Source organism: Schistosoma haematobium, chromosome 1 (assembly GCF_000699445.3).
Source record: "Schistosoma haematobium chromosome 1, whole genome shotgun sequence".
In the NCBI taxonomy this organism is placed as follows: domain Eukaryota; kingdom Metazoa; phylum Platyhelminthes; class Trematoda; order Strigeidida; family Schistosomatidae; genus Schistosoma; species Schistosoma haematobium.
The window spans coordinates 18,989,418-19,017,234 of record NC_067196.1 but is presented as its reverse complement, the minus strand read 5'-3'; the positions used below and the strand labels follow the sequence as shown (position 1 = coordinate 19,017,234).

At 36.0% G+C, this 27,817-nt stretch overlaps 1 protein-coding gene across 2 annotated transcripts; it reads right to left on the bottom strand.

The window, feature by feature from the left end:
* Window positions 1-158: 158 nt before the first annotated feature.
* MFSD3_1 (Major facilitator super domain-containing protein 3) lies at window positions 159-19,537 on the bottom strand. 2 transcript variants are annotated; one of them, XM_051218402.1, is made up of 8 exons: window positions 19,401-19,537; window positions 17,800-18,197; window positions 10,418-10,575; window positions 9,711-10,003; window positions 6,008-6,192; window positions 4,572-4,906; window positions 2,763-2,932; window positions 159-1,253 (listed from the first exon to the last, which is right to left on the bottom strand). In XM_051218402.1, exons 1-8 carry the CDS (start codon window positions 19,494-19,496, stop codon window positions 861-863), a joined length of 2,028 nt encoding a protein of 675 aa, XP_051073327.1. In that variant the 5' UTR covers window positions 19,497-19,537; the 3' UTR covers window positions 159-860. The 2 variants fall into 2 exon arrangements, with proteins under 2 accessions (XP_051073327.1, XP_051073328.1); XM_051218403.1 differs by lacking the exon at window positions 17,800-18,197.
* Between the last annotated feature and the right edge of the window lie 8,280 nt (window positions 19,538-27,817).

Below are 27,817 nucleotides of genomic sequence, written 5' to 3'. Positions count from 1 at the left end.
AATTATTTTCCAAAACGTAAGGAACTTATTTTCAACTGAAAATTGCAGACAGTTTGTCGAACAATTAAAATTCTTAATTTGGAAGACGGTATTTATTGTATAAAACGGTTCATCAACGGAACATTTAAACACATCCACCAATTAGAAGATTGCAGATTCATTCATTCAAATTTATTTAACTCAACTTTATATATCGTTAGTTGTATACAAACTGACTGTAGATAAGTACAAAATCATTATAAAAATAACAATCATATTGCCCTGCAAATTTAGAAATCAAAAGTTACGTTGTATATCACTACTCACTCTTATTCTCTCTCTCTCTCTCTCTCTCTCTCTCTCTCTGCATCATTGTTTCTTCCATTAACATATGAAAACATATGACAGTTATTGATTTCGTGATCTCATATATCCAACCAATTGAACATTTCGAATACAACAAAAAACAATAATAAAAAAAACAGTAAGAACATAACACTAAACATACTTCATCTCCTTTTCTTCATTAAGTAACGGTTATCATCATTCATTCCTAATAGGATAATATTTTTCACGAATCATTTATGCATAATGAAAATATAGGTAAACAAGGTTACACATTAGTTTACAAAGTTAGAATATCTGCAACACAAAATAGATGACAGTTCTGTTTTTTTGTTTATCTATTTCTTTTAAGAAAGAAGAAAAGTAGCTTTAAATTAATTTTTTCTCACAAATAATTTAAAAAAGGATAAAATTTTCAAATTGTTCTTTATAAGTAGAAAATATTAGTAACCGAATATAAAAATTCACCATAAGTATGAAAATATCCATCTTGGTAATAAATGAATAAAAAAATAATCAGTGGCCATATATATATATTAATTGTTCAATAGTAATTTGATTTCACCATTAATATTATTATTATTATTATTATTATTATTATTAGTAGTAGTAGTAGTAGTAGTAGTAGTAGCAGCAACAGCAGCAGTACTAGTAGTATCAGCATTGTTTTCCATACTTTCAAAATTATCAGTTATATCTAATGACTGATTTTCCGTTTTACGACAACAGTTAAATTTACGACCAAAACAACTGTATTCATCAGTAGTTGGATTGTAAGAAAATTTCGTTGCTGGTAAACTTTGCAAATATTTTGCTGTTGGATAAAGGAACCATATAAATAATATTAAACCAATGAAGAAAAGAGCTATCACTTCAATATAGTATCCATCGAATACTTTAACGCATGATTCTATTGGATTAATACATGTCTATTTTGAATTGAAAAGAAAAAGAAAAGTAAATTAAAGTTGATATTTTACACTGAGTTTATAGACATTTATCTATCTATTTATAATCAATTTCCTGTAATAATTAAAATCTTGCAAACATAACAAGAAAAAGAATAGTGAAGTAATTAGGTGAATATAATGAAAGAAAATATCGTATGCATGTAAATATCATGATTCTCAACAATTTGGTATACATACAGTTACCGAAAACTGTTGCTTTCCTGTTACATTAAAAGTGACGAAATGTAAGAACTAATGTGTTGAGTTTCAAGACAAAATTTTAGTGACGTTATCTGGACAAAGAAGTGAATACTTTAATTTTTAAAAATTACCACTTTGTTTATGAGTGTTACATTGAACTAGAAAAGCTTAACAAAACACATCTATCTTCATGATTACTTTTTATGTTTGTTGAACTTAATGAACTAAGTTAGTTATATTATGGTAATAACCGTTACGAATTCCCAGCAAGTTTGCAATAAAACATCTTTTATAAATGGGCATTTTATGGGAAAGAAAACAATAATATTGTAAAGTGTAAACTAATTTTACACAATTAGTAAACCTATAATTGTCTTCTATAGATTACTCTGACTGTACACCAAAACAATAACGATATATGAACTTGTAATACAGATACAGATTTTCCATCTTTTCGAACCTGTAAAAGAATTAAAAGAGGTTTTTCTGAGTCCTAGATCGGACTGATCACTCAAGGGTTAAAGATTAGTGTTCTCATTACGAATTGACATCACCGATAATGTAAACATGCTCTGTAGCCATATTTATATATGAATTTCGCTCAAAAAACAAGAGATGTTCCATTATTTCGTCCACAAACTACAGTATCACTATGTTCATTTCAGGGTTAAGGGTAAGTTCAATAATTCCAGACAATTAAATGATCAAAGACGGAAACCTTAACCACTATCTTTCCACTGTTTTAGAACCAGGTTGGTGAATATTCTCGTCCACTAGGTAAAAGTGATTGCTAGCTACGGATTTTTCTATACTTTTGTAACCTAAGATACTCTCCTCTTCTAATCTATATTTCGTAACTCTTTTGTTTTTTACTTATAATAGTCTTCAATATCACTTTAATTAACCCTAATAACACCTTCAGTTGTACAGACAAAAACAATTTAATTATGTTACTCGATTACCAAAATAATCAATTATTAACTTTGTTTTTGGACGCTTCCTTTAGGTACGCACACCCGTATATTGTTATCATTTAAATTATATGATCCAGTACAAGTGCATACAGTTGATTAGTCTTGAATAGGACGAATCACGCGTTCTGGATCCCACAGTTATCCAACATTCATCTCTGCTTAAAATACTAAAATATTATCAAGTCCATTTCTTTTGTCATGAATCCTACTAGTTATTAGTAGATAGCATTACAACAAACTGTGATATCATTGAAAAATGAACATACATTGAAAATATTGTACAAAGTATAGCATGTAAATTATATTCACATACGTTATTTCCATCTAAAGTATAGCAAGTGGTATTTTCAGTAGCCAATGAACTATTTAAAAATATCCCACTAGTGTTTGTATGTATTCCAGAATGACTGGCATTTTTCGTACATGAATGAATTGTCAAACGCTCTATTAGAGCGAGAGAGACAGTAGTTCCTAAAGCACCAGCTATTTTGAACAAATCAAAAATAACCAATATGAAACGATCAGATCAGTTAACATTCAAAATAAGTAAACTATTATTCTTGAAATTAATTTATACAACTTTATAGCTACTTTAAATAAATTCACTATACAAACATTTAATTGAGATGGATCGTCTGTACACTATATTAATGAGTCACATTGGTGCAAACATGTCTCTGCATTCACATACATATCGTAAGAGAGATGGTAAGGTGGTTAAAGTATATTACTTCCAAGTATCAGATTGTAAGATGAAACACCACATTGGTTAATCCAGATTAGGCATTAAGACGATATTGCTTTCTTTTAAATTTAGCTGTTGGTATATTTTGTGTTCTAACGCTCGAACATCAACTCACCAGCAGCATCCTAAGAATTAGAAATCTGTCACTGGGCACCGAACACAAAAACAAGAAGTAGGGAATATTCAAGGTTTATTTATAAGGTCAGTTTATATATTTTAAAAAAGTTTACAGAATTACATGTGACCTTGAGTTCCTAAAAGGTACTAGAAATCGTCTTAAATTTGGCAACATAGTCGATAATTGTTCAATCGGACAGCAAAAAAATAATTCGTCGTTGGTTAACATTCTCTTGCAAATATCTCAAAAATCCTACCTGGTCGAAGAACTTTTCAACATCTCCCTAACCACTGAAAACTTTTACATAGAATTATTGGAAACTCCTATACCTATTCTGGTATAAGTTATGAAAGTGAGTGGAAGTATCCACAACTACATTTTACTTGTGGAAAAAAATTAACCAAGTACAAACTTATACATGAAAATAAAACAGAAAATCATAATAAAATGTCTTTTGGTTCAAATAATTACGTTTTAGTCTACAATTACAAATCAAATGGAGAGCCTGATGAACATTTCACTGATAAAGCCAAACATAAATTCTTATAATGTACTTAACAAGATAAAGACAAAGACCCCTGTGAAACAAATATCAAACTTGAATGACCAGCAATACTTTTAGCCAACACTAATGTATCCATTTCAAATATACAGTTGTCATTAATGTTTACATTTGAACTGATCAATTGTAGCAGTTATTACACTCTACAATACTGGGATTCATTTAGTAGCAAGTTTTAAACATGATAAAGTGTTGTTTCACTTTAAGGATAAAAATTTTCAGATGAATACTGGGTATATTTAATAGTTGACTATTTGAAGCTCTATGATGAACAATATAAATATATATCTCATACCTATCTAGACACGTTTAGAAACGTGTCACACAAGTGAACTCAATAATTTAAATGAACTTCTAAAGATAACTTTATATTTTCAAGAAATTTTACTCGATTAAGAAAAATGAATGATGGACATTTCGACATTAAATGACACATAAGTGAACATAAGGAAGTGATCATTATGGTTAACTCATATTGACCATATGAACGTGATTTTTTTATTTGATTATACTGACTCATATATTGTGGTAATATCAAATGACTCTTAAATCAAAGTTGGACAATGAACGTTAGTGAATGATCATTTCATTTCTTCATCATAATAACCATATTAGCAGCATTACAGAAAAAAATAGCACAAACAGATAATTTAAATAGACAAAATAGCAAACAGCACAAAAAGAGCATATCTCATACCAAGATTTGATACAGTATTCAATAATGTCATATAGGTTCCTCCAATAACTGGATCACTTATTTTGGCATTAAACGCTTGAAATTGTACAAATATAACTATTGCTGTAATTTTATCCAAAAGGAAGCCACTTATCAATATTGCATAGAATATCAATGGAAATGAATAAGTTGGTTTATCTTTCATTAAAATAATTGTATGATTATTAATATTATTAGTTGTGTAATTATTTAATGTTGTCATATTCGAATTATTCATCATTAAGGTATCATTTGAAATCATACGAAAATGCGGTATGAAATGAATAATTGGAATAAATAAACAATTTGTCAGTAACCTGGATCATTTTCAAAGTAACAAACACACAAACTTGAACAGTAATAACACGATAGTAATGTGAACACTTCTGCAAAGTTGTTAAAATTAGAATTTTAATGACAAAAAATTTTCTACAAGTAAATAAGTTAGCTTTTGCACAAACAAGTGACTATCAGGACTCAGTAGCTAAGTGGATAACGCGATAGCATTTGAAGCGAACGGTGCTGGGTTCGAGTCCCAGAGTGAACATCAACTCCGAGATGCCGGTACATCCAGCTGACGAGTCCCAAATAGGGTGAGACGCGCATCTTGGATTCCCCTGCTAGCTTCAATCTATCTTTGCTTATAATGCTTGTGAATTAAGGCAATATTGAGGCAATACTCACAGTATGCACATATACCAATAGAGACTGATTAATTGTAGTCCTAAACATCAATGGGAAGATTCAAGTAAACAATACCAAGTGAATTTAATAAGCTAAACTTTGCCGAATCATTTATAACTACAAAATTTCTGCTTAGATTGTAATAGTCTAAGCCAATAAGATATAAACCAAATGATAAATAGATGTTGACAAGTGCACATTATGGCCAAAAGTTGGTTGAACTTTCTGAGTATACTGACACGCTATTGGTTGAAAATGTGGTTCGATTTATTGGGGAAGATGTATGTTTATAAGTGAGTCATGAACGTATTTTCGAATCGATTTAGCCAATAAACGTTCTGTCCTATCCGAACGAAAACAGAAGAAATGTTATCTTCCAGAACTAATTTATGGAATATTATTATATATGTACTCATATTGTAGAATTACTAAGTAATTAGATTATATATATCGTGAATCAATAACAACTTAGCGTCGATTCAAGATCATTGGTGCTGAACGGATTATGACTGGTGTTTTCTTACGTGAATTTAGACAGCAGGCCATAATCCATAACATGTTCCGTACTCACTCTTGCTTTTCTCACTCAAGTAGATGGCTGTGTTCCCGTATAAGAAACTAGCATATCAGTAGCAGGCTAGAACGACCACAAAAAATAACAGATTGCATTAATGGTGATGAAAATACAAAGTGATTACATCAGTAAAACCATATCAATTAGCAAAAATAATTACCTTGGTAAAAATATCATTAGACCAGAAGTCAATGGTTTCGGTCCAGTAGTAAAACGTACAAATAACAAGGGTAAAATAAATTCCATTGGCACAAATCCAAGGTTTAATAATGCCAGTTTCTCTTTAGCAAAGCCCTGTTCGATTAGCTTTAAATTTGTAGCTGTATATGTACCAAAAGCACATACCTAATAATGGTAATAATAATGATAACAATAATGATGGGAAAAAATAACACAATTAAACAGGTAAGTTTATCAAAAAGAAATAATTGAGCTCCACTGATAGAGTTAGCTTATGGAGAACTGTTATTGGGATTGTTAACCTTAAATGGTATTCATCAAGGTTATACACATCCTCTATTTTTGTTTAACTTGTTGAAATGGCGGCTAACCAATATGTTGAGGCTAATGTCCTCAATATCTGAGTATTTAAGGTAGGCTTAATCTCCTAGTAGAATTGTGGATTTACTCGAGATTATTGAGAAGCCTGAACACCAGTTATAGAGATAGTTTATTGTTAATGATTAATAAAAATCCACAAGCGTACGGTGAGCAAGCACACGATGAAACAGAGTGAGTGAGTGTGTGTGTTAAAAATCCATATATATTTTTGAGAGTTAATCGGGTGTGGATAAATTACCGATTATCTGCACATTGCAACCAATAGGAGGATAGCTTAAGGGGTTAATGTACAGACATGCATTCGATCATACACACCGAAATTAACATAGTGAATTAAGAGTCTGAGTTACAATGAATAGACAAATGATACAGTGGCCAATGGGCTTGCCACAAACTTCATCATATGTGATTTTTTTTAGAAATAGCTCTCTCGTAGCCTGAATTTTCAGTAGCTGGTGTTTCACCAGGAAACTCACTTGTTGACTTGGAATAAGCAGATAGTATACTTTCTTCGGTAAAAACGCCGTCAAAATGAAGTCTTTTAACAACCTTAAGGAACGATGCAACAATTTTTGGATGTGACTCCCCCTCTCTAAATGCGGAATGTTGCTCCAAGACTGGTCTGCGTCAACGTCTAACTTAATGATAGTCAGTGAGGTAGTTGAGCGAGTCAACCACTTAATTAATCTTGGAGCTCTTATCAGCCCTGGTTGGTTGATGTCTGATGAAATCTCGGTTGGCTGGTTGGGCATAAAATATTAGGTAAAGATGGGAAATTGATTGATGAGGTAGAAAATCTTTATTAACTGAAGTGATTGAGAAGTGTATTATGTAAATTCAAGCACCGCCTACCTAGACTCCCGATAATGGCTGGCGTAGGAGTAGGCTGTTAAAAATCTAGGAGTGATCAAATCAAGACGTACTATCAGTCTATAAATATACTAATTATTGGACTGAGACATAAAGCTTGATGTAGATTACTTGACTGGGGTCCACCCAACCACCCTTAACCAGTGGTGAGCGACTTTGGATAACATGGCTCGAGTGAGTTCATTCTTTATGTCCCCTTATTCTCTGAGTTCCAAAATTTCATACTAAGTCTTCTCTCTTTCCTTCCATAGTTAATCTGTTCTACTGCTACTGATCCTGTTACTACTTTTACCAACGTAGGATTTGTCTTGAAACAATTGTGCTAAAGTGTTGTGGCAACTTGAATTAATCCACATGTGTCATGTTCTGTGTTGCATATGATCGACTGACTGACTTATAATTGTTTCAAATTACATGCATATTAGGGAAAGAAGGATCATTAACCAAAATCTGTGAAGTCGAAATAAGTTTTATTTTATTTCTACCAATAACTAATTCAAAGAAACCCCATCTAAAACGTAGTATCATAAGTTAATCGGCTAATGTAGATACTAGCATTAAAATCCCTCATTTACTATAATTTGACTCTTATAAAATGGATTGCTCAACAATCTGAGGAGAACATTAATTTTATTAGATATCAAAGCCAAAAGTAATCATGTATAACTTCGACATTACCAATAAGTATTTGTGGATTTCTAATCTGAGACCATCACATTATCAGTAAACATTATATTTTACACGTACGTTTCACAAGTCTAAACTATCGTTCACTAAGCACTCTACAGTATCAACGTTAAAACTTGAAAACATCTACCAATTATGGTCAACACTCATTTTGAAAACGAATGATCGTTTCATAATTGAATGAAATTGTGCGAAGCTTGTATTAAATTAGGTATCATTGAATTCATAGTTATTGAATAGACAGCCACAATTATAGGGAAACTAGAATATACTTCGCACAGTAAATAAACCTCGGGAAATATACTTCATACATTTTTGAAAACCAAAATAATTTTTAGTAAAACAAAAGATTAGAAAAACCGACAAAGTACAATTAAACAGAGAAATGAATGGTCAATGGCTGTTTTACAACCTTCAATGTTATTCTTGATCAATCATTTATGACCTGATACAGTCCCATCTTAGTTGAATATTCTTTATGTCCATGACAAACTCAAGTTTGATAATACGTTAATTCAGTCTGTCAATGATTTGTACGTCTGAATTCTACTGATTAAGTTTGTAAAGGCTGGTTATTTGAGCAAATCATCAGTTTCACTATTTACATTACTTCAGTACATCATTAATCGATGGTGCATTTATAACCTTAAAAACTGGGAAGAATCTGTTAAAACATAGTGTACCAGGAACGTTTTAAGGGTTGTATTCAATACAATCATATTGAAAATATTGGAAATCGAAAACATTGTCAATTTACTTTCAGTAAGCATAATTCACTTGATGAATTAAGATCGTCCATGCACCCAAAATAAAAACAGTATATTTAATTAAAGTCTTGTTCGAATGATAAAGAAAAATATTGTCTTTTATTTAACTGTTGTCTAACTAACGATACTATCACGATCTATATTTTTTCCTAAAAAACAAACCTCCATTTCTGGGTTCAGAAAAGAAAATTGAAAGTGAACACATATTTCCCATTGCTTCAACGCCTTTCATTCAGGGATTTAAGAATCCTAGATTTGATATGTCAGCTAAAGACCTCACGAGAAAATTGATGTACCAAACTAAAAAGATATAAATTACAAAGAAACTGTTCGCAGTTTTTAAAGAAGTATGGAATTTCAGATAAACAAAACAATATTTGATCTATAACCAAACAACAATTCAAAGAAGTTGTAAAATAAACTGAAATATGTTGCTAAAAAATAACTGAAAATTAGTATACAAAGTTTGAAATGTATACTGAAGTGGTCAAATATGAACACTAGTTATGTCAGATTAAAAATACAACGATATATGTTCAAAATAAACGTGAATGTTCACGATCAAACTGATTCGGCTTAATGACTAAAATGTTGAAGAAAACCTTCAACTGAATTGGTGAATAAGATAGTGAGCTAATTTGCATAAATCTCTCTAAAAATCGAAGGTTTGGTTCATCAATATCAACATTATACCCTTCCGTTTTGTACAGTATACATATCCGAAAATTATGCAACAAACTGAATAATACACAATAAAGGACTATGAAAGCTTAGGTTGCCGAACAATGCCTATTGAATATATAAATATAGTTCTGTATATTACCCACTGAGAACAAATTCGGATTAAAATACTGTAACTTCGCCAGTAATAATTTAAAACAGGAAGAAAATATAGAATCCTTTCTTAAACAATCATACGGTATCACGTACACACAAAAATCAATTAACATGGATAATTAATATAACTCCCTTACTTGCCTTTGCTGAAACTATCATTATCAAATACAACGCGACAGGTTTCAGTTGAATAACACCAATAATAGTCTTATATGTATTAAGTAGTGAGACTTTTTCACTTCCGTCCGTTTGTTCGTTTTTATTTGCCGTCTGTTCACTGTTCAATGAGTGCGTCGAGTATTTCGATTTACTGAATAAACGACTTTTTACGAAGTGACGTATAATCCCATCCAATTTCGAGCCTTTTTCATGTTTAAATATTACCAAAACTGTGTTAAATATCATGAAACCAAAACCCCATGCATAGAGAAAACCTGTTTAAAAGCAAAAACATATCAAATAATTAGCAATACGTAAGAAAAGAAAAACCATTTCTTTACAGCGCTCAACAACAAAATATCAAGTTCACACTTGATACGATAAAAATAAATCTATCACGCACAAGTATCTATCAAAACTGCTATATAATCACATTAGAATGACCATGATTATATAAACCCTATGACTGATAATCTTGTATCTCAAACATAACTTTATGACATCTTATCAAGATCGCCCTAACAATGATTACCATAAGAATGATTCTGACTTTCACACTGATATCACTGATATACTAAGAAAGTTCAATAAACCCTCTAAACATTTGATTAAACCACATCGATAAATTGTACAATAATAATAAAATTCGCAAAACTAATTCATGATATTTTTGTACAATATATACAGACCGGAAAATGTTATTAATCCTTTGTCTGCTATAGGCGTTCGTCTAAGATATTTGTTAGGAATATCAGGAGACTCTAAGCAAACTAAGGGAATAAATGATAACGCATAACCAAGGCTCTGTCCAACTTTATTACAAGTAGAAGCCAAACCAACATTCTTCCTAAAAAATTTTAATAGGAAAAAATAAAATATTGTATGAATTGAGTTTAACATATTATTAAAGTATGAATTTAAAGAATCTAGACAGATTTTTGATGTACAATTGATGGAAATATAGCTGTTTATTAAATATTTCACTAATTTACTAAAAATAAATTACAATTAATGAACAAAAATGGGACAGAAAATTCACTTATAATAATGAGAATGGCACCTAAATATTGTATATGATGAGTAAGGACTTAAAGATGTTACAGATATCAGCTCTTAACAATGTTGCCGTCCGTAACAAATTTCTAACTGAGAATTCCAAAACCAGTCAACGCAGAATTCAGCAAAGAAGTAGTTCGATTATATATTTGGAAGATCGTCGATGCGCAGTGAAGTATATGATCTAAGCTGACTAGTTGTCGTATTGTCAATTAACAATAACAGCAGACATTAAATTTCGCAATACCTATATCTGAAATCATCTGGTTTTATGATGGTCGGAGATTTTTTCTAAATAAATAGCTTAGGATTATTTCCATGATCAAAGGTTTTTATTCAGTTAGTTAACCTCTGAAATTATTCACAAATTTATCTAGACAACTAAGAAATATAGACTAAATGGTTATCTTTAAATAACGTTAGGCTATAATAATGTTCAAAAATGATTTTTATTAGCAACTGATATATTTTCCGTTGTAAATGATATACAATAACGAATGTAATCTAACTTTCACATTTGAACGAATTCATTCAAATCAGTCCGTCAGATACCTAAAATATAGAATCAGTTACATAAATGCATTGATCCAAGTTGCCATATTCCAACAGTAAAACAAGAGGAGGAAATGATACAGGGAGAAAGGATTGGTTCGTAGAGAGTATGTATAAAGTAATTTTAATCTCATGGTTTAAGGGAAGACAAAAAGTGTATACACTGACGTCATTGTGTTCGATTGTGGAACACGTCACCCAGTCTCAAACCACTCGTTACGATAGTCGCAAGGACCCCAACAAAGTAGTCTGCATCTAACAACATGGCTCAAGGTCTACTGCACTGATGGATTCTCGTAGACTCATCCCATCAAGCTCTGAACATGATGAAGAGCGACAACAAATCAGATCTAGGTTAAGAAAAAGTCTAAGAAACGACCGTGAGCAGTGGTGGGCAACGAAAGCAAAAGAGATGGAAAAGGCGGCGACTATAGGGAACACAAGACAGCTTTACAGACTAATAAAAGAAACTGGAATTAATAAGTCAAGTGTAAGTGAAATTATTTCGGAAAAAGACGATACTCTCATCTGCTCCCAGTCGAGACTTTTAGAACGATGGGCGGAACATTTCAGAGAACAGTTCAACTGGCCTTCAGCTACTCTACAACTACCCTTCATTCCCAGACAGTGTGAATGGAACATTGAAGTAGGTCCCCGAACTCTTGCTGAAGCTCAAAAGGCTATAGCTAATCTGAAACGAGGAAGAGCAGCTGGTCCAGATGCATTGGCTTCAGAGGTCTTTTAGGATGGTGGTCCAATTTTAGCGATTAGGTTGACTAATACTATAGCTAAGATCTGGGAGTTAGACGTTATTCCATCTAACTGGTCACAATCACAGGTCGTCCCAATATATAAGAGAGGGTTAAAATCATTTTGTGACAAGCATAGAGGGATTAGTTTAACTAATATAGTATCTAAAATACTAGCTTCGATAATTATCAGACGCCTAACTAAGACTCGTGGACTGCAAACACGAGAGAATCAAGCTGGCTTCAGACCTGGTCGTGGCTGCATCGACCACATATTCACCATTCGTCAGATTCTAGAACACAGGCATACTTATCGGCATCCGACAATGGTGATCTTTCTCGACTTAAAAGTAGCATTTGACTGGGTAGACCGCGAGATTCTGTGGCAGTGTCTGTCATTGAAAGGCGTACCCCAGAAGTACATAAACCTTGTGAAGGCTCTTTACTCGAACACTACTAGTCGAGTCAGAGCTTATGGCGAACTGTCATCTACTTTTGCAACCTCAAGTGGTGTCCGTCAAGGCTGTCCACCTTCTCCATTTTTGTTTAACTTCATCATAGACCTACTGATGGAAACAACATTCTCGTTTACTGAATTTTTGGGTATTGATCTCCATCCAGGAGGTCCACTTATCGACTTGGAATACGCAGATGATATAGTCCTATTTGGTGAAGACGCTGATAAAATGCAGAGTCTCTTGGTAGCACTAAGCAACAATGCCAGAATGTTTGGAATGCGCTTCTCTCCCTCTAAATGCAAGCTGCTGCTTCAGGACTGGTCTGCGTCAACACCTGAACTAAGGATAGAGAGTGAAGTAGTCGAACGCGTCGACAACTTCACTTATCTTGGAAGTCTGATCAGCCCTAATGGGTTGGTGTCCGACGAAATCTCAGCACGGACTCGAAAACCCCGTTTGGCTTTTGCCAACTCATGTCACCTATGGTGAAGGCGAGATATCCGTCTATCAATAAAAGGACGAGTATACTGCGCGGCAGTCCGTTCTGTCTTAATTTACGGCATTAAGAGTAGAAGACACTCGTAAGCTACTAGTATTTGACCACAGATGCCTTAGAAATATTGCTGGCGTCTGCTGGGATCACCGGGTAAGTAATAATGAGTTTAGGCTCAGGGTATTAGGGAATGATGGTAAATCAGTTGATGAGGTTGTGAATCTTCATCGACTGAGATGATTGGGCCACGTGTTTCGTATACCTGAACACCGATTACCACGACGCGCAATGCTGACTAGTGTTGGGGATGGTTGGGAGAAAGTTAGAAGCGGCCAAACCAAAACGTGGCATCAGTGCTTTAAGTCACTAACTTTTAGTCTGAGCCATGCTGGAAGATGCAGACTACTTGGTTGGGGTCCGCGTGACTATCGTAACCAATGGTTGGAGACTCTTGGTGACATGGCTCAGAATCGATCACAATGGCGTCGGTGTATACACTCTCTGTCTTCCCTTAAACTAAGAGATTAAAATCGCTTCATACCTTTCTTTCTACGAACTAATTCTTTTTTCCTGTACTATCTCCTTATTACAAGCTTTCTTTTATATACTACCACCTCTGAATTAACTACTTTTATGAATTCGGTGTTCATCTTCTTGTGTTAATGAGGTATGGCAACCTGGACCGATGCATATATGTGCCTGGTCTTATGTTGTAGCTGACTGACTGACATGGCTCAGACTAGAAGTTAGTGACTTTATCAACTGATAACATGTTTTGGTTTGGCTACTTCAACACCAGTCAGCATTACGCGTCTTGGTTGTAGGTGGTTGGGCATGTCTAATACATGGCCCAAACATTTCAGTCGATGAAGATTCACAACCTCATCAACTGATTTACCATCATTCCCTAATACCCTGAGCCTTAACTCATTATTAATTAGCCAGTGATTCCAGAACATGTGAGCAATATTTCAATGACATCTGAGATCAAATACTAGTAACTTACGAGTATCCTCTACACTTAATTCGCCACGTTTCGCAGCCCTAAAGTAGAACAGAGCGAACTGCTGCGCAGTATACTCGTCGTTAATATTTATAGACAGATATATCGCCTTCGCCACAAGTGACGTAGGTTGACAAAAGCCAGTCGAGCTTTCTGAAGTTGTGAGATCAGAAGACAGTTCGCCATAATTTTTCACTCGACTAGTAGCATTCGAGCAAAAAGCCCTCACAAGGTTTATGTATTTCCGAAGTACACCTTACAAAGACAAACTGCCACAGAATCTCGCGGTCTACCCAGTCAAATGCTACTTTTAAGTCAAGGAAAACCATAATTGTCAGACACCAATAAGCATGCCTGTGTTCTAAAACCTGACGAATGGTGAATAAGTGGTCGATGCAGCTACAACCAGGTCTAAAGCCAATTTGGTTTCCTCGTATTTGAAGTTCACGAGTCTTTGTTAGGCGCCCGATAATTATGGAGACCAGTATTTTAGACACCATATTAGTCAAACTAATCCCTCTATGGTTGTCACAGGATGATTTTGATCCTTTCTTATATATTGGGACGACCAGTGATTGCGACCAGTCAGATGGGATTACGTTCAGTTCCCAGATTTTGGCTAAACTATTAGTTAACCTAATCTTTAAAACTGAACCACCATCCTTAAAGACCTTTGAAATTAATCCATTTGAATCAGTTCCTGTTCCTTATTTCAGATTATCTATAGCATTTCGAATTTCAATTAGAGTCGTGGAGCCTACTTCAATATTCCATTCACACTGTTTGGAAATGATGGGTAGCTGTAGAGTAAGTAGTTGAAGGCCAGTTGAGCTGCTCCTTAAGGTATTCTGGCCATTGTTCTAAACATTTAGACTGAGGGCAAATATGGTTGCCGTCTTTTTCCGAGATTGTCTCACTTACACTAGACTTTTAATCCCGGTTTCTTTTATTATTCTGAAAAGTTGTCTTGTGTTACCTGCAGTCAATTCTTCCTTCATCTTTTTTTGCTTCCGTTGCCCATCACTGCTCACGATCGTTCTGTAGACTATTGGTCAACCTTGAATGATTTGTTTTCTCTCTTCATGGTGTTCAGAGCCTGATGTGGTAAGTTTGCGCGAGTCCATCAGTGCAATAGATGTCGCAGAAATTCACTGGTTTTTCGTAACCCTTTGGTTCAAATCACTAGTAGATGTTGCTGCTGTTTACACAGCTGATCGTATATCTTCCTAAGCAACATTTGGATCAGCCCCTTTTTCAAAATTGCCTAAGTATGACTTCGTTTTCTCTTGAAACTTGTCTTGCCTTTCTCATTACTGAGTCCAACTCTAATGGGTGTTTTTAATGTAGCTTTTTTGAGTCCAGTGAGGCACAGGCAAACGCATCTATTATATATTATTACATTTTAAGAGGGAAGAATTATAAAACAGTAAATTATTTATATCTTTTGTTTTTAGACATTTGATTTTATTAAACTAGGTGCAATTTACAAGTCAGTGATAAATATCAAAACAGTTGAGGTAGAATAATATGAATTCATTAATATTTCGTGGTCTCTTATCAGCTGCTTGCAACCATATATGGATTAAAAGGTAAGACTGAGGTATGGCACAATGGGATACAGTTGACGTAGATTACGTAAAGACTTAGATCAATTGCATGGGATAACAACCAAATAGACTACATAATTACTAACCATGATAAGTAGAAAGTATAAGTCGATGGAGTGATGCTAGGTGTAATGGTTCTGATAAAATAATGAAGATTGGATTTAGTGTTTCATAATTGAAACTAGGTCAGAAAACTGAAAAAAATAACACCGAAATAGTAGAAAATTTAGTGGTTCAACCATTAGGTTGTGTACAAGACTACTGCTCCTTTTTGGAGTACCTATCTGAACTCTAATCATGCCCTTCTTTGCGCTAATCTTACCTCACATTCCAGTGGCCAACAAATTCATCGTCCGAAACGAATCGATCTCAGTAAATTGGTTGCAGCTGCTGTTGCAACGAAATATCAAACAGAGCTAGGTTCAAGGCTAGTTACCAGCCCACTGAAATGTATGGATGAGTAGTGGTTGCGATTGCATGACACCATGAAAATGGCGAGTAAAGTCGCATGACGCTTCGCGAAACGTCCCGCTTATAGGCACTGGGTTTCTTCACGCTCCTTACAACTCATTGAAGTTCGTCGGTCTACTCCGAGTGACAACGAGTTTGACCACAGACGAAGACTTTTACGTGGTAAATTTGTGCAAAGCTTGCGAAAGGACCGAGAAGCCTAGTGGTAGGAGCATGCCAACGAGTTGGGAGCGGTAGCTGCATCTGGTGAGCGCCGGAAGATCTCTCAACTCATCCGAGTCACTGGCAGCGACAAGTCTGGAGTGAGTAAAACAACCTGTAAAGATGACGAGATGCCGATCATTAACATCTACCGATATCTTGGATGATGGGCAGAGTTTTTCGAGGAGCAGTTCAACCGGTTCGCTACCCTGGCAACATCGATCTGACTGTCCTGCTCTCCATGGCCTGTGATGACTGGTCCACCCAACAAGATGGAAGTCTATAAAGAAACTTCAACTCTTGAAGCACTACAAATCAACAGGCCCATATGACTTGCTCCGGCCCTTTTTAAGGATCGTGGCGACCTTCTGGTTAAGAAAATGACTGAGTTGTTTACAAAGGTCTGGCAATTAGAGGGTGTTTCAACATCATGCAATGAGTCGATAGTTGCTCCTATCTTTAGAAAGGGTTCACATCGTTTCTGCAAAAACCAAAAGAGGACAAGTCTACTTCCGATTGCGTCCAAACTATTGGCTTACGTCATATTTCGTAGGTTGTACAAAACCCGAGAAAGATTGACTCGCGAGGAGCAGGATGGCATTTGTTCTGATCGAGGATGTATTGATCATATCTCCACCCTCCGACAAGTGTTAAAACACCGTCATACTTATCACAGGTCAACTACCGTAGTGTTTCTTGGCATTAGTGATGCTGTGGTGTATGCTACTGATATCGATAAGCAAGGTTTCCCAACCTCACCATTCCTCCTCAACTTCGCCATCAATGACGTTCTGAAAACAGCTCTGGTGGATGTAGGTAATGGTGGTGCGGATCTGTCGTCTGGAGAAAGACTTTTCGACATGGAGTATGCGAATGATATTCTCTTACTGTGCGATGATACCCAAGCCATGCAATCCGCACTCAGCCAGTTGGCAATCAGTTCCCGTATGTATGGCATGTGCTTTGTACCTTCCAAGTGCAAAGTACTTTCATAAAACTGACAGGACCCTGTTCCTCCACATCGTGAATTATTTGCCGACGCTCGGGCCGGTTGGAAAAAGCGTCCAGATAGTCAGTGTATGACATGGTGTCGTGGTATGAGAGAAAGCTGTACAGGACTGGCTTCTGTTGGTCCCTCACGACTCCATGGTTGGCGTCATAGAGATCGTGCAACATAGTGGCTGGAGACTTTATCAGACATGGCTCAGAATAGAAGACAGTGACGGCACCGCTGTAAATTTCTTCATAAAAATGAACGCAACTGCTTTCTGGTTGTATTTTTCCTAACTGAACTGTTCCTTCCATTATTATTTCACTCTCATACACTAATTTCTGTCCGTTATCCTTCTTTTCATTATGCGCACTTGACATTCTCTGTTTCTTCAGTCTTATTGTTATTGTGTGACGCACATGTATTTGGTGCCCCCCTGTACCAATGTTTGTGTTCAAATACATAAAATAACAAATATAAAACAACGTACTTCGATAGCAATGTCAAGGCCCAGCCATCAACCGCAACATCTTGTGTAGCTGTCAGAAATGTAAGTACGAAAAATGTTATAGTTAAGGGTATTATATCGACTGGATGATGTGATCCCAACTGACTCCACGCTTTGTTGGGGTCTCGTCCAAACCAATCATCGATACGACTTGCTAGCACAATTAACTCAATTCCAATTGTATACTGAGTTATTATGAGCCAAGTCTTCCGTTTTCCAGTAAAATTGACGTAAATTGAATCAACTATTGGAGCCCAGAGAAGTTTCATAGCAAAAGGCCAAGCTGATATTGAAAATGTTGCTTGTAAATTATAGCCACCGGTACGGTAATTTGATTGAAGAAGAAATGGAATCGAAGCAGAAATGCCGATAGAAATGCCCTATTAAAAATTAATAAGTAATTTGGACTTGTCGAAAATAGAACTATTAATTTTCAGCTGTACAGCGAAAATTAAAACCAACAATTTTTTCCCTAAAATACGATGTTTGTGCCAAATATCGTATCACAACACTTGATTTTACGAACTTTACCATAGGCATTATTCACTAACTGTTATTAACTTTAAAAGGCTGTGTTTTCTTAAAGTACTTAACTCTGCTTTTACAAGTTCTTTATCAAGGCTGTTGAATATTCACGGTCTTTACTAAGCTAATGAACCAATATTTATAAAACACATCAAAGCCAATGGTTTTCCATAAAGCGCTTTGATATAATCAAATCACCAAATCAGTTGTCGCAATAAAACAGTGTTCAGAAAGCTGAGTCTCATTGATATCTCGAATAGGAATATATTTTAGCAATGTGTGAGTAGCATTGGAACATTGGCACCAAATGTGCCAACATTATAATTTTAAAAAGACTATTTACAACAATGAAGGGCATTTCTTTAGGACAATGAGGAGGTTATGCGTATTCACTTACATATATAAAGTCTAAGGGAAAGTACGGAAGAAAAATTTGAGGACAAGCCCGTGAATCCAGACATACTACAACGACTACCATTAGAACAAACGGCGAATGGAATATTAAATACGTTAAAAGATACTCAAAAAATAGTGGCAATGGCATTTTTTAATGGTTTTAGCCATCGTATGAGGCTTCATGTGCCGAAATCTCTATAGAAATAATGGAATTTAGATTGCCCAATCACAACTGTCAGGGTATCTTTTAGTTACTTTTAACTCGAATTTTCGTGGCTTGGAAAGGCAATATATTAACCACAATCATTAAATCAGATAGTGATAGCAAACGTCTCTACACAGTTACTTAGGGTCAAATATCTTGCCTTCCTAACTAATGACACTCTTGTTCACGATTAAAACAGGCACTTCAGCTCCTCGGTCCTTTCAGCTAAATAAAAGTACAGTCAGATTTTGACCATGAACAGCAAATGTGTACGCTGACAAAATTCAGTCGATTTGTGTACCCAAAAACAGCTTATATGTACATATTTTAGGCCCCAACATAGAAATTTATATAACTGTAACCGGATTGAATACGTCGACACTGAATAAAAAAAGAATAATATCTAAGTATAGATATTGAATAAAATCGATCGTGTATAACCGATGTTTTTACCAACCTGAAAAACATATAGTAGTATTAGTAGGAGAATTGCTGGAATATCTTTATACGAAGTAAAACAGGTGCACAACTTTTTGAACCTAGATGGTAACATTATAAGTGATGCGCAATGTCCGGTGAGCAACTCTCCAAATCGCCCGCTGTTTCGCCCCAATGACCTTGAACCAAGTAATTTATTGCAACCAGCCCGTATTTTAATTCCTCCAGGCTGATTGAATGTCTGTGATGCTGTTCGATTTTCAGGTGTTCTCGAACTTATGTGGTCCGCTTCTGCGTGGAATTCACAAAGTCTTTGCAAAGAACGTAAGCTAAGCTTTCTCTTTCTTTTAGAATACACTTTGGTTCGCTCCTTGCTTTGTGACTGTTTTCTTGAAAATTAGTTGCTTTGTAGCAGTGTAGAGCTACTTCTTTTTGTTGAAGACTTGACCATGGCCAAAAAATGAGACAGAATAAATGGGAATTCCGTAATTTTTCTGCAAACGCGAGTTTTGCACAAATCACTGGTTTACACGAAGAAAAGTTGGATAACTAATGTGTTTGTAAGGCAAGTGAAATACCACTGAGCTCTAGACAAATCATCCGGCAGTTGGTCACTGGATGATGGACAGTTCGTCGATCTCCGTCAACGACAAAACAGAAAAAGTGAACAAACGAACAGAATTCCAAATGTTCTACTTTGCTTTACAGTCAATTAGATAGATATCGGACGTTATTTGAATAAATCATTTATAATCTCCCTGATGTTTAATAAGTGACACAGATCACGTTCAGAACAAAATTCATCAACGATACCTCTTTTATCGGGTTTTAATTACACTGCAACTTAGGTTTACTGGGAGTTTGTTCCACATGGTTGAATAGTGAATAACGAAGAAAGTTCAACGTAAATTTAAGTAGGTTCTCGGGATCGATAGAATATTCTGTTCGGCTGCAATTAAATGCAACTCATTTTCGTAAATGTGCCCTTCAGCTTGGCAACCAATAAGAATGGGGCAGGAATTATTATATCCGCCATCTTTGTAAGCAATGGCGGTCGGCTTTCTTCGTTCTGTGCTTCTTTCAGCTATTTCTTCTGTGTAACTATGTAATTTAATGTTTCAGAGTGCTAAAATGCCGCAGTTAGTGTAATTTTCTATACGTTGGTGTGAAATTTACTTCGAATCAGCATTGTTTTTTGGGTTTTTGCTGCTTCTACTCAAGTCAATGTATTTCTTCAGTCAAGCTGGCTAGTCTTATGTTTTAAAATGGTAATCGGTTTTTTATTGACTTGTTTTCTAGATATCCAAAGCCCAAGTTCGTTTTTTAGCTAAAATAATTGTTGCTGCCGCCTGTGACTAACTGTCCGCATGTTTGTTCCTAACTGTCCTTTATGATGTTATCGGAAAAATGAAAGGAAATAATCTCCGGTTTGTAATTTTCTTCAGTATTATGGACAACACTATCCCGCCAACGAGTCAAACTAATATCGATTGCCCAATAGTAGGGGATATCAGTATTGTTTTCGAAAGGACCCAGACTTCCGACAACCATAGACGAAGTCATGGATACTACCAATCTATTCCAGAGGGTTTTGTTATGAAAAATATGTCATGTAGCAGTAATAGAGTGGTTGTACTCGTTACGTAGTGCGTTAAAGCAAGCTTAACATTGAAAAGCCGGAAATCCGCTATCAGTGTGTAGTGTATGTTTGCTGTTTTGGCCATAAAAGGAAGCCGAAGGGTCATGATCAGGGACTAAAAAGGTAATTAACTGTTATTAAGCTAACTGTTTTATAGATCATATTTCACCACTCGCAAATCTGTGTTTTTTTTACGGTATGACGTCAGCCGGTACCTTATATGTTCACCCTTACGATGAAAAGTACCTGCTAATTCTCACTTTCATATTCGAATAGTTTTTGGACAACTGTCTACCAGTTTGAGTGCTTCGTACACCCTGGTTTACTAGATTCCTACATTATTCATAGTCCCAGTATAACGTTCTCACGCAGTAAGTTCAAGGTAGACACTAGTCTTTCCAAATAAGCCTGTTAAGCTAATATCCGTATTCTCCATTTCAGTTAATCGATGAAGACATGTACCACGTGCATCTGCTGTGTACTGCCATTTTACTCCAATTCTAACTTATATCTTACTTCTGAAAAATAGAATTGCTATATGCAGCAAATACAGACTTATTTGTTTTGATGGAGGTAGGGTGTTCATGAGATTTTCAGCATGACTGTAGTAATATTCTCACTAAAAGGCTAAGTGAGTGCGTAGACCAATGTAAGGTACTATACAGAGTGCCTTTGAGTTACTCGTGTTCCATTAGTGTCCGTAGAGGCGTTACTTGCTTATCATATGACATTTGAATAAGAAGCTATGAGATTAGACGCAGGGATGGTTGGGATGTGTGACGCGTGTCCACCCATCAGCTGCCGTGGCAACTCATGGCGGCTAGAATAAGTTGTGAAAGGACCCGAGTCTGTAGGTTTCCCAAGAAAATGACGAAGGTATGCACCAAATCACCTTATGAAGAGCTCCTCCAGTCACTTAACCTCTACCCATTAGAGTATTGACATCTTAGCGGTGACCTAATGGCTTACAATATCCTTAACACTTCTGGACATCCTCTCAAACACCTACTTAAGCTTAGTTCCAACACTAACCTAAGGAGTAACACCCAGAAACTGGAGACACAACATAAGGGAATGTACTGTAGACACAACTTCTACTCCTTAGGAGTTGTCAAATGCTGGAATTCGCTGCCCGCCGAGCTAGTCCAAGCGAATTCCCAGGAATCCTTTGAGAGGCAAATGGATTTATTCTTAAGGATAGTATCATACTATGATTTACCGATTTCTTTTTCCTCTTTTACTGTTAACATACCTAGGTTCCTGCCTTGAGGTTTTGGTGATCCCCTGCTTCTAGACACGGAAGCCTGAACACATGAATTAGGTGCTCATAGGCTCGTGTATCAAAGTTTCTCGCAACGATTAATCGTAGTATTTGTTAAACCACTAATTTGAAGCTTATTACAGAAGGACATTTTTTCAGCATAACGCTGATCTGTTTGCTTAGCTACTGCAAACCCACAATGCACAGAACCCTTAATTTGTCTCATATAAGACTCGAATGGAAAATCTGAAAAGCTATCTAATGGTCCATGTGCACGAACGTCGTCAGGGAGGCACTGTAACGAATGCACATTGTAAACTAAGTTTTCAGACCCATAACACCATTCGTATTCCTTCATGAAGTTTAGTAATTCTATTCTGGCGGTTTCTACAACAGTATTATGTAATTTCGGATGTGCAAGCAGATATATGGATAACGCTAAACGCCGGAAATTAAGATAAAAATGTTATGGCAATGTTTTTTCAAGAATCGCCGGGCCTAAATACAGAAGGAACAACCTACATTCAGTAGCTTTCCAGGCCGATATAAAGTCCAGTGTACGGCATTTACGCGGAACGTCAGAAGGAGTACTTGCCACGCAACCTGATATCAAATTATTTATGTCCCTAATTGCATATGAGTTAAAGTTCCGCAGTTTTCTGTGTGCCAAATCTATCCATAAATTCGCTAGCTTTTTTGTAATACCAAGGTACACCATGTGCATAGGATCTAAAGGAAAAGTTATAATCATATTAATAGAAAGCGTTTCCATAATAGAATGTCCTTGATGGTGAATAGATTGAGTCTGACGACGGAAGGTGTCGTCTGTTCTTAAAGTATATACCCCATTTGGAAGGGTCGTCTTCCCCTCCAGTCGTCTCCCAATTACAGTACACCTATCGCAACTTGCCTTACCGTTATGATTTACCGTGTACCTAACAGAAGAACGAGCAGGTGTGTCACATATAACAGCCGCCAACCTAATAGCTATACATTTATTAAACTTACAACAAAAAGACCCACGTCAGTCATTTCTTTTATTCCAGAAATTGTGTCCGCAGAAAATTCGTTGAATTCTGCCGGTTTACTGTTCCCTTCATAGATCCCTATCATGAACACGTCACTAAACCTAGGGGCAATAATCCTTCCTAGTATAGGCCATAACTGTTGATTGGAGCTTCTAGACATAGAAAGTTCATCTATATTGATATATAAATTTAAAGAGTCAAAATCAATAGTACACAACCAAAGCTCAACGTATCTTAGCGGATTGGTTTTCAATCCTAGATGGTAGTAAACCCCACTGCCGATTAACTTAGGTTCAACATTTGGACATGTCTTCGGGACACCCTTGATGCTTTTCGGTATGTCCGGGATAAGAAGTCGTAGACCATAGAGCACCCAATCAGCATCTCTTATGCTGAGAGATGTATTTGACATTATATACATCATAAAGTCGTTCATCAGTTCTTTGCGATTTACGAACTTCTGAGAGCACAAGTTCACTTCAGTACATCCTATCAGAAATATATTCACGTATGAATTTAATGTACATACCACTATTATCTGAAAGCCTTTGATTGATGTTGCTAGTAGATGGTGTAATGGTTGAAGTACTGTCATTACAACTGATTTCTCTCATTATTTCTATCAATTTAATGAACAACACTGTTGAACTCAGTTACCTTTATGGTGTTTTCATTAACAAACTCACTGAACGTAAGGAAGTCATATTTTTTCATGAAAGCTGCTCGCATTTTATTCCACCTCTTGTTATAAGTGGTTCTGTGACAACCAAGAGAACGTGACAAGTTCACAGTGGCCCTACGTCTACGAACATTCTCACTGACTTCAACAAAACTCATATTATTTGCCTAACAAGGTAATTAGTTATAATGAACATGAAATTCTGAGAGCACGTCACTCACCTGTATCACGTAAGTTTTTGTGATGGCTCCCAAGCATGTCGGAACACTTGAGCTAAACAAAAAACGAAGTCAGTGTATATGCGTCTCAACCGAATGCCTGGTTCCGTAATTTGTACCTTGTTTTTATGACATTAGTTTTGTTTTTTTAATAAGCGGTGCCTTAATTTGTCGAAGTTTATGAAAACTTCAGTTCTGGATGCGGTTCATTCAAATACTGTACGTTACGTATAACTGTCGACAAATTTCCCCCAAATACACGACGTAAGGGGGAAAAAGCGACACTTCCCCTAAATAACCGACATAAAGGCGAAAAAGCGACATTTCCCCTTTATTTACGCTTTCGTCCGCTTTATTTCCCCTTTTTGTGTTGCTTGGTTTAAGTAGACAAAACAAAGTAGCATTACATTCAAAAATGCATTCGAGGACTTTCGTTAAGAATCGAATATCAAACAAAGGTTTAAACCATTTTCCCGTTTAAAAGTTGAATTGGTAATGTTAAGCTCAAGCTTTTGTTGCTTTTTTCCAAACGAAAGGGTAAAAGAAGTAACTCAAAAAGTACTGGAAGTCGTTGTGAGACTAAAATGGACATCCAGCATCCTTTTTATAATCTGCTGTTAGTTGGGTCTCCTGTAAACAGTTTCATAGGGCCATAGTTCTAAGGGCGAAACAGTTCTTAGGATCTGTGAAGGCTCACTCCTGTTGCATTCTAAATGAGAAAATATTAATGAATTCAGTCAGAAAAGTGGAATAGATAAATAACCAAATCACATGTTTTTTAGCAAAGAATTTATACAGTTGTGATTTACCTTGATTTCATGAATATTAGATCATGTCAGCTACCACTTGTGCAAAGCATAACATGGACCATATCTCAATGCTTTTATTATTTTGCTCTCATTTGAGCATTACCATGCATCTGCGTCTCGTTTAACAGGGAGACATGCAAGCAGAGTTAGCTTCTGATGAACTAAAAGTCCCAGTTGTCAAAAAGATTCTTAACATTTGTCCACAGCCAGCTGCCTTTAATTGAAACACAGAACACTCATCTTCTAAGACTGTATACTGCTCTTCTGCAGGCAAATAAAAGCTCACACATTCAGCTATCGTGCTACCGATGTTATTGCTGGGGAAACCGTTTAATGACAGTGATCTTGAATAATGAACAGTGTTATACGTACTGTCTACAAATAAACACCAAACGTACTTAAAGCTATCTTATAATGTATGACAGCAACAGCATCATAGGCACGTTTTTTCCTATGTTTAATCAGACTGATTTGAATCAGTATACTCATCAGAAACAGGCAACTCTACTTACGAGACTGATCTGTTTCGTTACAGGCTTCAAGCACTCTCCTTAAGTATACCATAATTCTTTCAACCAAACTGAATTATACGACAACCAAGAATACTAAACTAAGCAAGTGTCATAGTTATTGTTTCATTTGCACAGACATGTTGTTTAAAGTAGTTAAATGGACAAAATAAAGCCGATAAAACCAAAACACGAAATATAGGCCAGTCGAGCTTACCTAACAGAAGACAAAGGATATATATATATATATTGCTTTCCGACTGAAGACAACAGGCAGTTGTTCGTAAAAACATAGTTTACAGTACAACAAACCTTTCTTCAGTAAAATCATACACTGACAGTATCTAGAAACAATCAACTATGTGAATAAACTCACTATGACTTGAGATATCATCCCAGCGTGCAATGAACGTGCAATGTAACGCAGTCGGACGTGGCGAATAAAAATTAAAAAAGAGAAAAATTAACTACATAATCTAGTTATTTAATTAAAAATACATTATGAAATGGCAAAACCTGTGATTGCTTGAACGCACAGATGACCGCTATTACACTGGGCGATCCATTACGTTTACATGGTTGCGTTGCGGATAAGTTCAGCCATTCTGTTCACTTCTCGGTTGTGGGACGATATGATAAAATACAAAGGAGTGGATGCCATTTATAAGCCGACGTATAAGGATAAGAATTGATTTAACACTCGTGATCACGAGAGGTTCTAACTTGACTTGTCGAGAGCTTTAATGGTACTCCTTGTCGTCGAATCGCCCCAAAACAGCATTTGCAAGTCTTCTTTAGATGTCACAGATATTCGTGGTTTGACAGTGTTTTCATTCGTGAAAACTTTATAATAGAAAAATCTCAAACTCAGTTGAACCAAACGTTAGAAATGAAGGAATTAGAAAATGATAATCAGGAGATATTCAATATGCCGAGAAGTGATCGATCTATGTTGGCTAATTGTTGTGAGGAGTGGGTATCTCGCCGAGCCCGATGGCGATCTGGTGAGGATGTGTGATCGGGCGACTCCAGCTAAAAGATATGTCCAGCGCGACTAACGAGGTTTGTATCGGTGTCGAAGACACACCGATCTATGTATTTTAAGTGTGTATTTACCGCTACAAGTAAATGGAATAATATTTTAGATATCCATCAGTAGTTGGAATCGTTTCTACTTACAATACCAATAACTAGAAGAATGATGTATGGTATGTTTTACCGCGTGGATGTGCGTTGTTTCGGTTATTAAGTACAGATAATTTTGTCCGAGGGCGCTGAATTTCTTCTGTATGGAAGCAATAGGAACGATGAACCGATACATTGTGGATTTAAGTGAATTCACGGGAATACTGAGGAACACGTCGACTACACAGGTGTTTGTGATGCATCGCATAAGACCCGAAATCCTAGCTGTTCGTAGTAACCATCGTTATGTGAGTATAATTCTGCACATTATTCACATGTATTTTCCTTTCTATGAAAAGGCCAATGAATTCTGACTCTAATTGGGTCTATTTTAAAGTCATGTCATAAATATGATGCTTTGCTACAAAGCATTCTTGCTATATATTTCGCGCTAAACAATGAGGTTATTATACATATTAAGTTTATTTAATAACACTTGCATAGTTTCCGATCTAATGCTAACGGAGTTTACGTGTTCATTTGTGTTACCATCCGTCACCCGAGTTTTGGAAACGGTTTATAAGCATTTTACTCAGGCGCTTGGTGAAACCCGAGTGCAAGTGCATTAAAAAGTAATCAAGCACGACCTAAGACAAGATAATGTGAAGAAGAGGGATGGCGCCAGTGTGTGTCTAAGAGACCACAACGGGTTCTAGATTAAAAATCTAGGCATGCTGGCTACAACAAATCTAGATGTTTTGGTCACAACAACGTTAGCATCTGTGAATCAATAGCTCAAGAAGTTTGTTGTTTATCAGTGTGCCCATGGGATATGGAAGACAAATCTAACTACAACGTTGAACGACTAAACACCACGAACAAGGGATATGATTGCATGGTCTGGTCGCTTGCCATAGTCACCTATTGTGCTACGGAGCTAGGCAGAGTGAACGATTACAAACAGTTCTTTCACAAGTTTGAGTTCATCATTCCTTCTTTTGTGTGGTGAGAAAGTGACGGCGAACTAAGTGAGAGATGGAGTTGCCCGTCAGATACTTTTATCACCTGTGTTCTTATATTGCATACCTCGTTATTAGCAGCCCAGGCTACCAAAGCTGGGAGAAAAGGAGGTACAGTCGCTTTTTGGTGTGGAGTGCTAACGGAGTTG

What these genes read in the sequence shown, in the direction of transcription:
- MFSD3_1 (XM_051218402.1), bottom strand. Translation starts at nt 19,496, where the DNA reads ATGTTACCATCTAGGTTCAAAAAGTTGTGCACCTGTTTTACTTCGTAT. An exon ending in AGGATTAATAACATTTTCCG is followed by an intron (nt 10,004 to 10,417) that starts GTCTGTATATAT and finishes GCTTTTAAACAG; the next exon opens with GTTTTCTCTATGCATGGGGT. An exon ending in TAATGATAGTTTCAGCAAAG is followed by an intron (nt 6,193 to 9,710) that starts GCAAGTAAGGGA and finishes TACCATTATTAG; the next exon opens with GTATGTGCTTTTGGTACATA.